At 39.8% G+C, this 16,401-nt stretch overlaps 1 protein-coding gene across 1 annotated transcript in view; it reads left to right on the forward strand.

Moving 5' to 3' along the window:
• The window catches only part of lmx1ba (LIM homeobox transcription factor 1, beta a), a 31,810-nt gene extending 15,615 nt beyond the window's left edge, over positions 1–16,195 (forward strand). Inside the window, exons 3-8 of the mRNA XM_057352439.1 lie at positions 13,400–13,632; positions 13,723–13,901; positions 14,203–14,280; positions 14,379–14,445; positions 14,542–14,706; positions 15,324–16,195. Coding sequence (XP_057208422.1) covers positions 13,400–13,632; positions 13,723–13,901; positions 14,203–14,280; positions 14,379–14,445; positions 14,542–14,706; positions 15,324–15,481 — 880 coding nt within the window. The 3' untranslated portion in view covers positions 15,482–16,195. The remainder of the gene's footprint in view (positions 1–13,399; positions 13,633–13,722; positions 13,902–14,202; positions 14,281–14,378; positions 14,446–14,541; positions 14,707–15,323) is intronic.
• Positions 16,196–16,401: the final 206 nt, after the last annotated feature.

Genomic DNA, 16,401 nt, shown 5'->3' on the forward strand with positions numbered 1-16,401 from the left:
CTTGGGTTTATTAGAGTCGTGACACAGGCATTTTCTAATCTGGACCGAGCATGAGGCCAGCGTCCCTGAGGTCTCTCTGACTGACACACGCACACAAAAGACATTTCACCAAAAAAGTATTCTGTTTAGAAGTCGAAAATGCTAGCCAGAAGTTGAAAAAAGTACCACCATCACGTCTTTGCCTTTAGCACGGTATTTGACAGGTGTTCGATTAGGTTAGTGTGCATGAATCTGGCTTATCAGATTTGACTGAGCGGCTGCTGTCGCCTGCGTCCAATTCTCTTTATGACCTCTTTGACTCTGACAATTTACGTCTTCCATGCCAGTAATGCCATTACGGTCTATTAGGCTGGATGAAAAGCATCAGATAGAGCCGTGTCATTTCAACACTCGTGTGTAAGAGATAAGGGGGCCGTTCATTCCTACATGAGGAGTTTTTCCCTGTGAGTGAAACCGGTTCAGGCTGTTTCTCTTGCTGCTTGTTTTGGAGCTGCAGGCAGCAAAGGATTTGCTTTTGTTGGACTTACATGACTTTCCACTTATTAACGTTACTGTCATACTGTAGAGCTGTTCTCACTTCAGAACCGTGTGACGTTATGACAAGCGTTCAATGACCTTTTTTACATGCATTTTCTTGCATTTTCTTTGCTTGCATATATACACGACACGAACGTTCATTCAGCTTGAAAATATAATATTGCTAATTATATATTTATTATTTTACTACACTAAAGGCTAAGGTATGACATATAGCGATATGTGCTTATATTGATGTATTGTCTTTGCTTCTTTGTGTATGACATTTACTCGGGTCCTCGCAGGAATACATGTGTAAGGTTTTGCTGGTGGTACTAAGAGCTTTATGGATATGAGTGGTTATGACAACTGGAGTGAGTCAAGCGAGGAAAAAAAAAGAGTCAAAGAAACTGACGCTTCTCAGCACTGGGCACCATTCACATCTCCAAATCCATAACAGATGTGTGTGTGCAAGTGTGTAAATGTGTGTGTGTGTGTGTGTGTGTTCATGTTTGTATATCCCGGTGGGGACCTAAACCTTTTTGAATGCACACCAACACATGGGGACTCGTGTCACTGTGGGGACCAAAATTGAGGTCCCCATGGGCAAAAAAGCAAATTGTACAGAACAATATTTTTTAAAAATCTAAAAATGCAAAAACTGTTCTATGATCTTTAGGTTTAGGGGTTGGGTTAGGGGATAAAATATACAGTTTGTACAGTATAAAAAACATTACGCCTATGGACTGTCCCCACGGAGATAGTAAACCAGACATGTGTGTGTGTGTGCGTGCGTGTGTGCGGGTGTGTGTGTGTGTGTGTGTGTGTGTGTGTGTGTGTGTGTGTGTGTGTGTGTGTGTGTGTGTGTGTGTGTGTGTGTGTTCTCGTGTGTGTTGAGAGAGTGTATGATGTGTGTGTGCGCGCGCAAGTTTGTAATTGTGTGTATTTGACTGTGTGTATGCGCATGCATGCGTAGGTGTGTGTGAAGTATGTATTGCGGTTATTTGACTGTGTCTGTGTGTGCACGTGTGCGTCTGTGTGTGTGGGTGTGCAACTATATAATTGTGTGTATTTGACTGTGTGTGTGTGCAAGTATGTAATTGCGTTTTTTTGACTTTGTGTGTGTGTGTTGTGTGGCCGCGTGTGTGCGTGTGTGTGTGTGTGTGGCATGCGTGCATGCGTGCGTGCGCTTGTGTGTGCAACTAATATTATTGTGTGTATTTGACTGTGTTGTGTGTGTGTGTGCGCGTGCGTGTGTGCGGCGCTTGTGTGTGCAACTATATATTGTGTGGTATTTGACTGTGTCTGTGTGTGCATGCGTAAATGCGTACAATGTGTGTGCGCAAGTTATAATTGTGTGTATTTGACTGTGTTGTGTGTGTGTGTGTGTGTGTGTGTGTGTGTGTGTGTGTGTGTGTGTGTGTGTGTGTGTGTGTGTGTGTGTGTGTGTGTGTGTGTGTGTGTGTGTGTGTGTGTGTGTGTGTGTGCGTGTGCACGTGTGTGTGTGTGCGCATGGATATGTAGTTGTGTATATCTGACTGTGTGTGACTAAGTGTTTGTGCTCATGAGTGTATGACTGTGTGCCTATGTGTGTGTGCGCACATGTAATTGTGTGTGTGTGTTTGCACGAGTGTGTGACTGTGTGAGTGCATGTGTTTTTGTAAGCATACTGTATGAGTGTGAATGTGTGACTGTATATGTGTGTGTTTGCAATTGTGTGTGTGTTGTGTTTGGCAGGTGAATTTCACCTTTAGCATTCCTGATATAAACCACCACTCTTACACAAAACATACATTTATAATAAAACAAGATTTGTGCATTTCGTGTAGTTGAGTTCAGTTCTATAGCCCTTGTTGCATTGTTTTAGCAGCTGATTTACAAGTGTTCAGTTTTTGTTGGGCATGTTGCCGTATGAGAGGGTGTCATGATTTGTTAAGTCATTCCTACAGTAGGTGGTTTCTAGGGTGAGACTTGCCTCGATTCCAGCAGCGTTGGACTCATATGTCTCCTGATCCAGATCAATCCTGCTAGAAGCTATGATTCCACATTCAGTGTCATAATGCAATTTGACAGAATCAAAAACAAACACAGCGTGCAGTGAGTTCAAGTGACTGTTATTTTGAACAATATCAACAGAAAAAATAAAGGTTCAGTAGGAGAAATCACTAACTTCGGCAGAAAGAAAAAGAGCGAGCGAGCGAAAAATGAGACAGTCATCTTTTATTAGGCTTGTGGGTGTTAAGAGCACAGTGTGGTTTATGGCCCAGGGCTCCGCTGTATGAGAGCTCATATTGTGCACAGGGGCGGTGAGGTTGAGGTTCCTTTTGGCCCCTGTCGTGTGTTTTCTTTCCCGGCTTTTCACCGTGTGGATTAAGACCCCCAACACAATTATATTCACTTCCAATCTCTGTTCAGAACGGACACGTATGGAAACAGTGCTACATTATGTGTGGCCTACATAGAGTATGTGACTTTTCTTTCTTTCTTTTTTAATTTCAGCATTGAATATCAATATTAATTATTTTTCAGCGTGGCACACCCTCAGGGTGAGACGCAGTCAAAGGCCACAGGTTCACAGAGGTCTAATAAAAACCGCAACCTGTTTTTCATCACCGATTATCTGTTGGAGATCACTGTCAATAATTAGATATTGAAGACACGCGTCGAGAGAGAGAGAGAGAGAGAGATGTTTTCATCTCTTATGTCCCCTGGGAAATAATGTGTCTAGATCCTCTGCGTATCCACCCGTCAACTGTGACTCTTTCACATGCGCTCAGAGAGAACATTCACATTTAACTGTACAGTTAAAATAGTTGCCATGTAAATAATACTTTCACAGTCACGTCACATCTCTTTCTGCATTTTTACTTCTTTTGCACGTCCACGTCCTGAGCTTCTGACAGCAGGATTGTTGTTATTTATGTTGACATGATCAAATCTGATCTGATCTCGTACCCTTAAAAAAGTGAAAACGATGACGAGCTTTACGTTGTCAGGTTCAAAACACGCCGAACACGTTTCAAACGAATTAAAATATCAGACTGTCTGTCAAATTGATACGAATCTTAAATGAGATGTCAATCAAAACGTTGCATTTACCTGCTCTTTGTAGTGCTGTCGGTGAATTTAAGTTCAGTTCACATCAACAGGTGCATAAGTTTTATAACATAGCCCATAGAGAAAACGTATACATGTAGGGGATAATGTACAGGCAGCCGGTTGTTATCGCAGGAATAAGCCCCGACGGTGTGATCTCGTATCATTTGTAAATAAAGTGTCAAATATGTTTTTAAAAGAAAGTTTTGTATTTCATTTGTAAAAAAAAAACCTGTCAAAATGATTTGCTGCATCCGGGTTACCGTGTGTTATTAGTTTTGAGAGGTTGTTATCTGGGACCTACAAATATCCCGACTGGCCAATCAGAATCAAGCATTCCAACGAGCCGTGTAATAATGATAAATAATCAACATCTTAAAAAAATCATACTATTCCTCTACCCCATCATCACCCATCACTGTTGAGAGCATCAGATGTGTTTGGTAAAGTTGAAGGCATGTGTGCGGATGATTGAATTAGACACCCGCTTGTCAACAGCCTCTCAACCAGCAGCTGTGAGCCGCTCTTCAGACATCAGCCTTTGTCCCGTCCGTACAAAAGAAGCCTTGGCCGACAGATAAAGATGCTCTGAATCTCATGTCACTCTCTACCACCTAATACATAATGGAGGAATGTGTGTGTGTGTGTGTGCGTGTGCGTGCATGTGTGTGTGTGCGTGTGTGTGTCCGTGCGTGTGTGTGTGTGTGTGTGTGTGTGTGTGGGAAGGGTAAACCCTACGGTATGGGGACAAAATGTCCCCACAAAGATGACAATATCCAAAATCCTTGTCCTTGTGGGGACATTTTTTGGTCCCCATGAGGAAACAAGCTTATAAATCATACAGAATGAACTTTTTTGAAAATCTAAAAGAGCAGACAGTTTTTTGTGATTGTTGGGTTTAGGGGGTGGGTTAGGTGTAGGGAATATGATATACAGTTTGTACAGTATAAAAACTATTGCGTATATGGAATGTCCCCATAAAACATGGAAACCCAACATGTGTGTGTGTGTGCGTGTTTTTTCATCCCTGCCTTATGAAGCCATTTGACTTTTGCACTATATTCCAGTTCTTCTGGAGGTATATGATAAGCTGCGTGAAATGTAAGCAGACAGAAATCTTTGCATTTGGTTTCATTAACATCAGAACAAATGTAGCATCGCAATGTCGTAAATTTGACAGTTCGTATATTTTCACTTATTTTCATCAAAATAAGATGTTATATGTGAACATGTGATGTAAGCACACATGCAAGATTTCGTCCATACACAATAAGAGCTTATGGGAAAATTAAAATGTGTAAAATGTGAGTGAAGAGCAGGTGAGGGGAGAGGGGGGGGGGGAGTTGGTGGTAAACACCTGCAGTGGGTTCAGTCTGTTGGCCTAAAGCAGATGGGATGATGGGATGTTTTGAGGGTGTTCTGTCACTGGTTGGAGGAGAGATGTATTCAGCTCCAGAATGTTTCCATGAGTCTTTTCTGTGTTGTGAAGTCATTGCATTGAGGACAGAGGATGGAATTTAGTTCAAGAAGTTTCCCGTAAAACGTCTGTATAGACTAAAAATCTGATGACGAAAGAAAGAGGTCTGTTGCTCAATAAATAAAACGAGACACTTGCATGTTTTAACTGTTTTGTAGGGCTGGTTTTTTATAGCGTCTGTGTCTCGCAAGGTTACACGTGTGGGTGCGAGAGGGCCAGAGAGTGCATGTTTTATTCGTTTGTCCACAATTCGTCATCCAGGCCCACGAGTCTGTCCCAGATCTAAAGTGTCAAAGCCACCACATGTTATTGTCTTCGGTTAAAGGCGGTTGTTGTAGAAACCATATTCATGTTTTTTAATATATTTTCTGCTTTTTTTTTAAGTTCCACATATGAAGTAAAAACATGAAGCAGAGAGATTTTTAGATAGAAATCTAAACAATTCGATTTTAACATTTTTTGTGAATAATAATGCGTGTCTGTCCATTACCACAGTGGTGCAGGTGGTTGTCAGGGTGTTGCTATGGAGTTGCTAAGGAGTGGATAGATAGTGCTATAGTGTCATCAGGAGGTTGTTCTATAGATTGGATTCCCTAATTTATCATAAAATGATGGTTAATGATATGTAAGGGATCTTAATGTCTTTTTATTGTTCTCTTTGGTTGAAGCCGTATCTACTGCAAATGTCGCCACAAACCATGAAAGTAGATGTTTTCGCCCGAGAACTTATTTTTTACAAGATTCAGCTCCTCGTAGCTCACCCTTCATGATGTTCCAACATCCCGCAATCTGCCAGCGTTGCTATGGGAACGTGCCCCTCTGACTGTGCTCCATGCTCAGTTTGGCACTTTTGTTATCGAGTCAGGCCGTATTGTGAAGGTTAGTGTGTTCGCTTGCAATATTTACACTTAAAGCTAAAAATAAGATGCCTCTTGATTTTCTTCAGGGTAATTGTGTGAACTCGGTACGTTTTATGGATTGTTGGATCGGTACGTTGGATGTTGAAGGTGCAGAACGTTAAGATCGACCAATCAGAATCATGTATTTCAGAGTCACCGAAAAAAACACGAAAAAAATCAAGTTAAACTCACGTTTGATGAGATGTTTAGAATGCATTGCTTGAACTTCTTTTTAATCGGTGTCTTCAGGGTTCCTGGAGATTGAACCCATGACCTCCACGTTACCGGAACACAGAATTCAACCTTATCCAGCTTCCAACATACTGTATATACAGAGTAAAACGTCAAATTGACTTCAACTTTCCTTTTACATTTGGAAATATCTTTATATCACTTCAACACATCAAAATAAGTGAAGCAACTTCAACACCTGCCGAAATTAAAAATAGTAAATTGAGTAAGACTTGTAAAGCCAGGTTGTACTTAAAAGCTTAACATTTTATTTTCAACATCATTTTATACCATATATTTGATATATCATTTATACTAAGTTTTAAACCTGATGAATGAAGATAGAATGAAAGGAGTCGTGACTTTATAGGCATTAAGCCATAATTAAGTCACCAGATATTTTAAAGACTTTAAAGTAAACATTCCAGACCTGAAGTCTAATAATCTAAGGATTACCACTGCTAATTAAAACTCAACAAACATCCCTTTACCGACCCAAAGGTCCAGAGGACGGTGGGAACACACACGCACACACACTAATCCACCTTCGCTCTCAGATGTGGCTAAACCCTTCTCCAAGAGGGATTGTTTCGGGGGGTCGATGTGAGGCACTTGAGACTTGCCATAATCTCACAGCTGGGTCACCAGCGTAAACCCCCATCCACAGATTAAGGAGTCCTTGTTAAATAGTCTCCAGCGCAGAGCCCCTTAACATCCTCCTTTCACATACTCGAGGAGCTCCTCTTCAAAACGCCCCATATTACTGTTTGTTTAGTCTCTCTGGGGCAGACCGTGAGGGTCAGGGGTAATTTAAAACTCGATTGAGAGCTCTACCCCGTCCAGCCTCCAGCACAAAAACTGCTTAATGTTTGGGTTTCACTGTGGTCACCTCCTCATCTACATGGCACCTCAAAGTGACAAGAAAATCAGTCATCGTTTATTCACCCTTGAAGTCTTTCTTCAGTGGAACGTAAAAGAAGATATTTTGAGAAACGTCTCAGTGGTTTCGTGTTACAAAATACAATTGAAGTCTGAGGTTCGATGTTCACCGTTCTTCAAAATATCTTGGAACGACACTTGAGAAATGCTATTTTTACGAGCCGCAGAACTGCTGCATATGTAGAGGGTTTCAAATGCTGTCTATATAGGGAGCTCACTAGGTTTTCAAAGGATGCCTCGGTTTTACTCGTCTCAGGACATGAATGAACTCTCTGTTGTGTGAAGTCTCTCCAGAACGACTTCATATGCCGTATAGTGGACAACAATGCCATGCACATCTGCTCGCGAGAGCTCGCGTCGGCCTTTTGACATTTCTGTTAATCCCGAGATTATCCGTCGCCGGAGATCCCCGGAAAAATCTGGCTTGCCACTCACGCCATTATACGAGTGTTTATTAGTTTACACAAATGCTCATCGTGTTAAATAAACCTTGTGTTCTTTGTTGCAGCCAATGGGACACGTCGGGAGATGGGGGTATTAGCAAAATCCTCCTGTCAATCATGCGCTGGCTTTAATCTGATTGGTCGATCTTCAAGCCAAGTCTCTTACAGCCCTAGACACCAATTACAGAGGCCGTAACTGCGGCTCTGGGTCTGTTATAGGACGGCTCTCTTTAGCAGCGACGAGAGCCCCCGCTGTGATGTGCTGAACAGAGATGTCTGCTTTATATCAACCGAACCAACACGGAAGCGGGCCAGATGAACACACGCGGTCATTAAAGTGCTACAGATTTGGGGAAATGAGTATGAGGTCAGAGGCCTAGGTTAGTAGGGAAGGCGTATGAAGAGTATGAGCAAGGCAATAGTTTTTTTTAAAAGTGCAAGTTATACAAAAGACAAATCTGGATGGCGTTTTTGGTCATGAATGTACCTATGATGCCCAGAAATGCTCCTGTGATTTTGAAAAGAAAGCCGACGCCATTCAAGCCTGTGATCAGATCTGGCTTTGATAACTGCACACATGCTGCGGCCACGGTTTCTTCTGCTACCTACACAAAATCTGGACTTCTGAGAGACCATAAGCTATGATGCTATGATGTGATCCGGCCTGCAAGAAATTATCCTCTAATGAGCTTCTAGAAGCAAATGTGCCCTAATAGACAGCATGCACTCGGGGTTTATAATATGATGTCATAGCTGAGCCTTTTTTAGATCTACGGCTCTTTAAAATGATAGAGTGGATTCACGCTGGGAACAGATGATAGAAACACCAAACTTTGCTAAATCAAAGGTGTAGCATGAGAATCTTATTTTTTTTAGTTTAAAGTGTTGCTACATATTGTGTGTGTGTGTGTGTGTTGGCTTTTGTGTGTGCTCTATTATTTGCTGGTAGTGTGTTTGCTGTTGTGGTCGAGCTGAGTAAACTCAATACTGAATAGAGCTGCCAAACTTAAGAAAAGCAGCTGTCCAAACACACACATTGTGTACCTGCTGTATTCACTCTATCCACACACACACACACACACACACACACGCACACACATATTGGGTTTCCATGTTTTATGGGGACATTCCATAGCCGCAATGGTTTTTATACTGTACAAACTGTATATCATATTCCCTACACCTAACCCACTCCCTAACCCTAACAATCACACACAACTGTCTGCTCTTTTAGATTTTCAAATAAGTGAATTTTGTATGATTTATAAGCTTGTTTCCTCATGGGGACAAAAAAATGTCCATCTTTGTGGGGACATTTTGTCCCCATACCGTAGGGTTTACCCTTCCCACACATACACACACACATACACACACACAGGCACACACACACATTGTGTACCTGCTGTATTCTTTCTCTCTCCAACAGACATTAATTCCCAGCATCTATTTTTTTCCAATAAAATAAAAATCGATAGAAATCTTATTTTTGGTTTTGGGCTGAATTTATTTCTAGACATTTCTTGACAGCTATCCTTATATTTACTGTTGTAGTTCTCTATTGTATTTAAAAAATGCCAGTGTATTTTTTGTAAATGACATTATAAATGATTTTAAATGACATTTAAATTATATTAAAAAGATATTATTAAAAGAGGAAGGAAATTTATCTTTTCAATAATATGTCATCTTTTACCAGGGTCCAGTTGCATAAACATAGAGTTGTGTTTACTGACTAGCAATTAGTTCGGACTAATTATTCTTACTTTTCAGATTTCAATGAGACCTTTACCTTTTAATGTAACTGACTTGAAGAAGTTATGACCCAGAAGGAAATATGTTTGTTTTATGGAAAGAACGATAATCAAACACGTTCACGTCTATCTTATTCTATATTTGTATTTTGATCATCATCATGAATTCAGCATGTCTATGTCCGTTTAGCGTGTTAATAACATTGAGCGATGAGCCTCGGGAGGTGTTGTATATGAGCAGAGGTTTACTCTGGGGCGCTGGGCAAACACACGCTCCATTTACCACAGTCATTCTCATTATCCACCACTGACCGGCCGAGTGCTACACGCCTCCCTCCGCTCGGGTTTAATCTCGGTCTAATGAACCAATTTCACCAAAAGCAAAATAATTCATTCATTGATTTATAGTCTGCTTTTTGGGGTGGTTGTTGAGATCAAATGGTTGATATGTTGCCTATGTAGACGTTGTGTGGTGGTTGCCAGGGTGTTGCTAACAAGTTGCTAAGACATTCTAAATGATCGCGTATTGCTTTCTCATTTTTCTTTGTTTAAATGACTGAGGAACAATGGAAATGCTTTCCGCTTTATCACATGTGACTAACAGCAGCACTGATGTAAAGTTACTGAACCAGGAATCCCGCTTCCGACATCTGATACGTTACAGGCCACCGTTCTTATTCAATTTATTAATGAGAATGAATGTGGATTTTACTCTCTGTTAGGGTCAGGAGGCAGTTGTGGTAAACTGTGCCGTGCGCGTGGACCGCAGGGTTTTTCCGTGCCCTCAAGTTTAGTGCCCTCGGTGTTTAAAAACATCTTCAGTTCTTTTGTAGTGCACATGCATCTGCTCTGTGTGGATGGGGAAGGGCGGATGGAAAAATCAAACACGCACACACACACTGCAGGTCCATAATGACATCAGAGAGGGATTTGAAAGAGCTTTAAACTGTATTTAACTACTTAACTACAATTAAACACATCTGTCCGCACAGACCAGCAGATTTAAGCCAGATACCATAGGTGCAGTTTTGGTATACAAAAGATATAAAATGTTTCATTTTTTATAATTCCTCAATGATTTTTTTCTGTCACAGCAATGAGATAAAATGGAGATCAGACTGAGAAAGTCTTCTACTTTTGTCTCTGGCGAGAGTCTCAACAATGTCTCTGTGCTCAGATTTACTAAGATATTTATTTTATTTACCTTTTTTGTGTGACTTGTGTCCATCTATAAGATAAAAATGCAACTTAAAAAACAAACAAACCGAGAACTATGAGAACTTGAGTCTACAAAATAGGCGTTTCTGATCAATAACAATTTTCCTTTAGGTGTCACTGTATATTTCCTTACACTATATAGTATGTGTGTTAAAAGAATAGATGTTTTGGTAACTCTCATCACTCAGACTGGGTGTTTTGTTTTTTGTCAGATGTTTGTACACCATAATCCAGCTCAGACGTGTCTCACTGAACAACGCTGGTGGTGGCAGCTAACCAGTTATAAATGATTGTTTGCGTTGGATCTGTTGCAGACAAATATCGAGAGAACAATAAAATATCCCACGCACTGTTTAAAAGTGAAGGGTCACTTTACTAAATGATTTTAAAAAACCTTTTAAAAGCTTAAAACTGTGTGGTTAAATGTTTAAAATTGTTTTTGCTGACAAGAATATAATTGTGCCAACATATTAATAGCTTTCATTAAAAACTTAAATAAAAAACCTCTAAAGTGCACATTTCCGCAAATTCTAGAAAAGTGTAACTACACTGAAAATCATAAAATAACATTTCTGTTTGTATTTATTCATTTATTTAGTCCCGGCATAATTACCAAATTTACATTTGTGTTATTTCACAGTTTTGATGAGTTTACTATTTTTGTGTTCTGTTTTTAATGTTTTTTTTCCATGTATATCCCATTTCTCAAAAAAAGGATTATTTTATTTGCAATGGGTAAATCAGAGCAGAGTTTTTATTTTTATTTTCTTTATCTAAGGTTTATTTATATTTTGAATTAGCTTTACATTTAAAATTTTCATGTCGATTTTAGTTTATTTTGAAGCAATTTTGTATCTGCTTTTGTCATTTTATTGTTTATTTATTTTGAATACATTTCATTTATTTATTTCACTTTTACTCCTTATTTATTTCCAGTTATTAATTTTTGATGTTTTGTTGTAACAGTTTTGATGGGTTTTCTATTTTTGTAAACTGTGTGAAAATGAATCAAGAATGTGAAAGTGACCCTAAACTTTTGAACGGTGATGTATACAAACATCAATGGATCACACACTAAAGATCACAGCCTTTAGGGACTTTTTTGAGCATGCCTGACTGACCGCGAAGACTCTGTGTTCTTAATACTGCTAAAGACGGATTAGTTTCATCCACTGCACTGTGCAAGTGTCAATCAAAACTAATTCTCGCTTTCTCACACACGCATAACAGAGAACCACGAACCAGATGAACCGCTACAGCAAAATACAAGAGAAGGAATTTAAATCCTTGAATCCTTTGTTTTGCTTAAACATTCACATTCACAGCAATTCACACAAAAAAACACTCCAATTTAGCAACCACATAGCAACGCCCTGGCAACCAAACTTTTGCACTGCTCCCAGTTTCCTCATGCCGCGCTAATACAAGATGGCATATAAGAGTCACGCGTGGCCGAGACTGAGAACAAAGACACCGCTGAGGTGCTGTCAACACAGAGAGAGAGAGGGAGAAGATCAGATTAGATCTGTTGCACAAGAGAAGAAGGGATCATCTCGGAGGAATCATGGGAATTACAGACAGAAGCATAATGCGATGTGACAGTCAGAGGAAGCAGACAAACATGAGCGCATGCGATTATTTCAGATCATCAAAAGAAAGAGGAAAGAAGGGAAGTGATGCGTTGAGAAGAAGAGGCGGGGCTTAGAGGGCTTCATCCTTCCCAGGGAAAATGTTATTGCTCGGGAGTTCTCAGATTGATCTTCGTCTCAAATATGGAGATCTCTTCTCAAACTCTAATGGAGACATTTGTGAGATTTCCAACTCTTTTCTCAAGAAAAAGATCTGAGCGCAATTTTGAGACACTGTTTCGATCCCTAGAGGAGAAAGGTCTGGAGGAGATGTGTGTGAGATTACAGAGGTCTTTTTCTTTGGCACAAATCTTTATTTAATCTCATCGGTATCTTGGAGAAACTATTGAAATGTCACAGAGATTTCCTCTCTCTTAATATTCCTATGTAGTATCTGACCTAATGAAACCATCAAATCTTGAGACTTATTAAAAATCTTTTTCAAAGTCATAATGAGATGTGCAGTTTCACCGCTGGTGTCCTGTGTCAGGGGTGTATTGATCTGGGCGGCTGTAATATTTATGGATTAACTTTATTGGTGTGGGAGAGACTGCAGCTCTGAGGGAAGATCTGCTTAATGCTTTAGAATTATTGAGCTTTGCGTCGCAGCGTCTTCTGCATGTCATTGCATGTAATTGAGACCCTGTAGAGTAGAAATGTTTTTTTTCCATGTGTATCCCATTTCTCAAAAAATGAATTATTTTATTTGCAATGGGTAAATCAGAGCAGAGTTTTTTTTTCTTTATCTAAGTTTTATTTATATTTTGAATTAGCGTTTATCTTTGCATTTTTAATTTTCATGTCGATTTTAGTTTCATTTGAAGCAATTTTGGATGTGCTTTTGTCATTTTATTGTTTATTTATTTTGAATACATTTCATTTATTTATTTCACTTTTAGTCCTTATTTATTTCCAGTTATTAATTTTAGTGCATCAATTTAAACTTTTTTCATTTCATTGCTAGTGCAACATTTGAAATTTCATTTAGTTTTACAAATATTCTTTAATCTTTTATTAATTCTATATTTTCTTTCATTTCAGTTAACAGAAATGTTTTAATATTTTTAGTCATAGTTAACTATAAAAACCCTGAAGGTGCAATATGTTTTGATCAAATTTGATAAATATATAAAAAATAAAAACAAAAATACTCCTTCTTTGGAATAACATGCGTGATTATTTTCTTTCTTTATGTCTTCAGGTTATTTGCCACCAAATGCAGCGGGTGTCTGGAGAAGATCGCGCCCACTGAGTTTGTGATGCGTGCCCTGGAGAGTGTGTATCATCTGGCGTGTTTCTGCTGCTGTGTGTGTGACAGACAGTTGTGTAAAGGAGATGAGTTTGTACTGAAGGAAGGACAGCTGCTGTGCAAAAACGACTACGAGAAAGAGAAAGACCTACTGCACTCCATCAGTCCACAGATGTCTGACTCGGGTAAAAACTGATCTCTCTTATCTCCCCCTCGTCTCATCTCTCCTCTCCATCAAGAGGTATTAACAACTTGTTGTGTCTGTTTGTCTGTAGACAAAAGTGAGGATGAAGATTTGGATGTGAAGCCAGAGAAAGGTTCAGGAGGTCAGGGAAAAGGCGGCGATGATAGCAAAGACCCCCGCAGACCCAAGAGACCTCGTACCATTCTCACCACCCAGCAGCGACGGGCATTCAAAGCCTCCTTTGAGGTGTCCTCCAAACCATGCAGAAAGGTGTGACCTTCGCATAACGCACATAAAGTCAATTTATGTCAAATTTCTATTTTTATTATATTTGTTATCTTTTTTATTCAAATTATATTTTATATATATTTGTAATATTTATATATATTTTTGTATGTTAAAAAATATAAGCACTATGTTATGATACTTTAAATGGAAGTGTATTGCTTCTTGGGTAATTTCCTATTTTTATTTTTTGTTTCTGGAAGATAATTATTTAAGCTACTAACATGTAAAAGCACTTCTGGTCCACCTAACAAAACGTTTGATGTTGTCTTTTGTGTTTCTTCAGGTCAGGGAGACGCTGGCGGCCGAGACCGGTCTGAGCGTAAGGGTGGTCCAAGTTTGGTTTCAGAACCAAAGAGCAAAGGTGAGCACGATTATAGAGATTATCTTAGTCTATGCATCATGATTCATCATTTATGAATTAAAGTCGGTACATGTTTGCTGCTCTTTTGTTCTGGTCAGATGAAGAAATTGGCCCGTCGACAACAGCAACAACAAGAACAGCAGAACACTCAGAGGCTCGGACAAGGTGCGACTCTTTAACACACACAAACACTGTCTACACTTGGAACACGACCCACCCTGCTTGTGTCTTACGCCAGTTTTGTGTTTATAATAACTGCAGACGTGATATCGAGCAGAATGGAGAATCTGATGAACTCCTACACGCCGTTGGCTCCGCCTCCACAGCATCAGTTAGTCTCCATGGAGACGAGCGGATACAGCACAGACCCGTTCCAGCAGGGTCTGACCCCTCCGCAGATGCCCGGAGATCACATGAACCCATACGGTGTGTATGAGCGCTAAACACTCGTAATCTGTGATCTCGACCGCTAACTAGTCCCAGCAGCGATGTTATGAAAGAAAATAGGTCCTACTTTATTTCTGTGGAATTATGTTGACAACATGCGGCTGTTAGCGCCACACGCGGGCTCGATAAAACATGAACAAGCCATTAAACTGTCATCAGCATTATGTAAGAGTGTGAATTAGTTTTCAAAGCCTGTAAAGTGACACTATAAAATGACTTCTGGCAAAGTTAGTGACTGTTTGCTGTAGATTGTAGAGGTAAAATAATCTGGATTTGGGTCAACTTGATGAGAAATGTCCGAGTTCATATTGAGATCTTCAATAATGTTGACTTTTGATTGCAGACTTGACAAATCTGAGCTCAGTTTAAGACATATCTTCTGAAACTCGAATGGAGACATTTGTAAGATTTTTCTCAGGAGAAAAAAAAGTCTCATTGTCATCATAATCTCATTGATGTCTAGGAGAAAAAATGGCGATATTGAAGTAACCAATGTGATTTTTCTTTGGTATGGACCATCACACGTTACAGTGAGGCTGCAAGCATCACTTCGTGACCTCTCTAGACCACATTTGATCTCTTTCGTCTCTCTGCAGGAAACGACTCCATTTTCCACGACATCGACAGCGACACCTCCCTCACCAGCCTCAGCGACTGCTTCATGGCAGGGTCGGAGATCGGCTCCTTTCAAACCCGCGTGGGAAACCCCATTGACCGTCTGTATTCCATGCAGAGCTCCTACTTTGCATCCTGAAAGCAAATGTAGACCCAGACTACACAACCACAAAAACTACCAACAGCCACGACCTGCGACGACAGTTTCACGTACGACAACAAACATCAAGTACAGGTCCAGCTGGAGTCTGGAGGCAGACGGACAAGACAACCCGAGACGCTAAAACGAAACCGGATCTAGGTTTTGCTGTGGGAGACATGCTGAGCGGGTCTTGAGGTTCAAAGCTGCGCTGGCCAAATGTGTGAGAGACACTGAAGATGTTTCAGAGACTTTCACGGGACATTTCCATCTGTGTATTGAACCACTGGGAGAACATGACAAGCTTAAATCATAAATAATCAACAGTCTCAAACACAATTTCGAGTATTTATGTGAAGATGTGCTGTGCAAAAACCCTGATGCAGTTTTCCACAAACAGACTTTTTGTATTTTTTTATCATCCTATCGGAGGACAAACATGATGCCGAGCTGTTGATGTCTTGATAAAGACGAGTAGCTATTTATTACGTCCATGTGCCAAGTAAACCTGCAAAGCTTTATTTAAAACAAATCGTGTTACGGAAACATTTTATGTCCCTGGAAGAGTGTAGTATTACTGTCAATGTGTGAAGCTGTATGTTTATTTTTCGCTGTGCTATTTATTTGTCGTTTGCATTCTTGGACACTGTAGAGGATGCATTACTGTCTCACATTTGCTAAAATGACCAAAGTTTGTTGTAAAGAATAAAGAAACTAACGAAAATCTAAGTCTATTTCAACCTCCTTTAAACAGAAATTCATGTTTGATGTTTTCTTTATGTATTTTACACGTACAAGGTTAATTTCCGCATCATAACATAATACAATTTGACATCTGAGGCGTTTGGAAAATGAACACAAGAAATGTCAATAAGTAATTGTTTTAATAAAATAATGCATCATCATTTCATTATTTTATA

This window comes from Triplophysa rosa, linkage group LG2, assembly GCF_024868665.1.
Source record: "Triplophysa rosa linkage group LG2, Trosa_1v2, whole genome shotgun sequence".
NCBI classification, from domain to species: Eukaryota; Metazoa; Chordata; class Actinopteri; order Cypriniformes; family Nemacheilidae; genus Triplophysa; species Triplophysa rosa.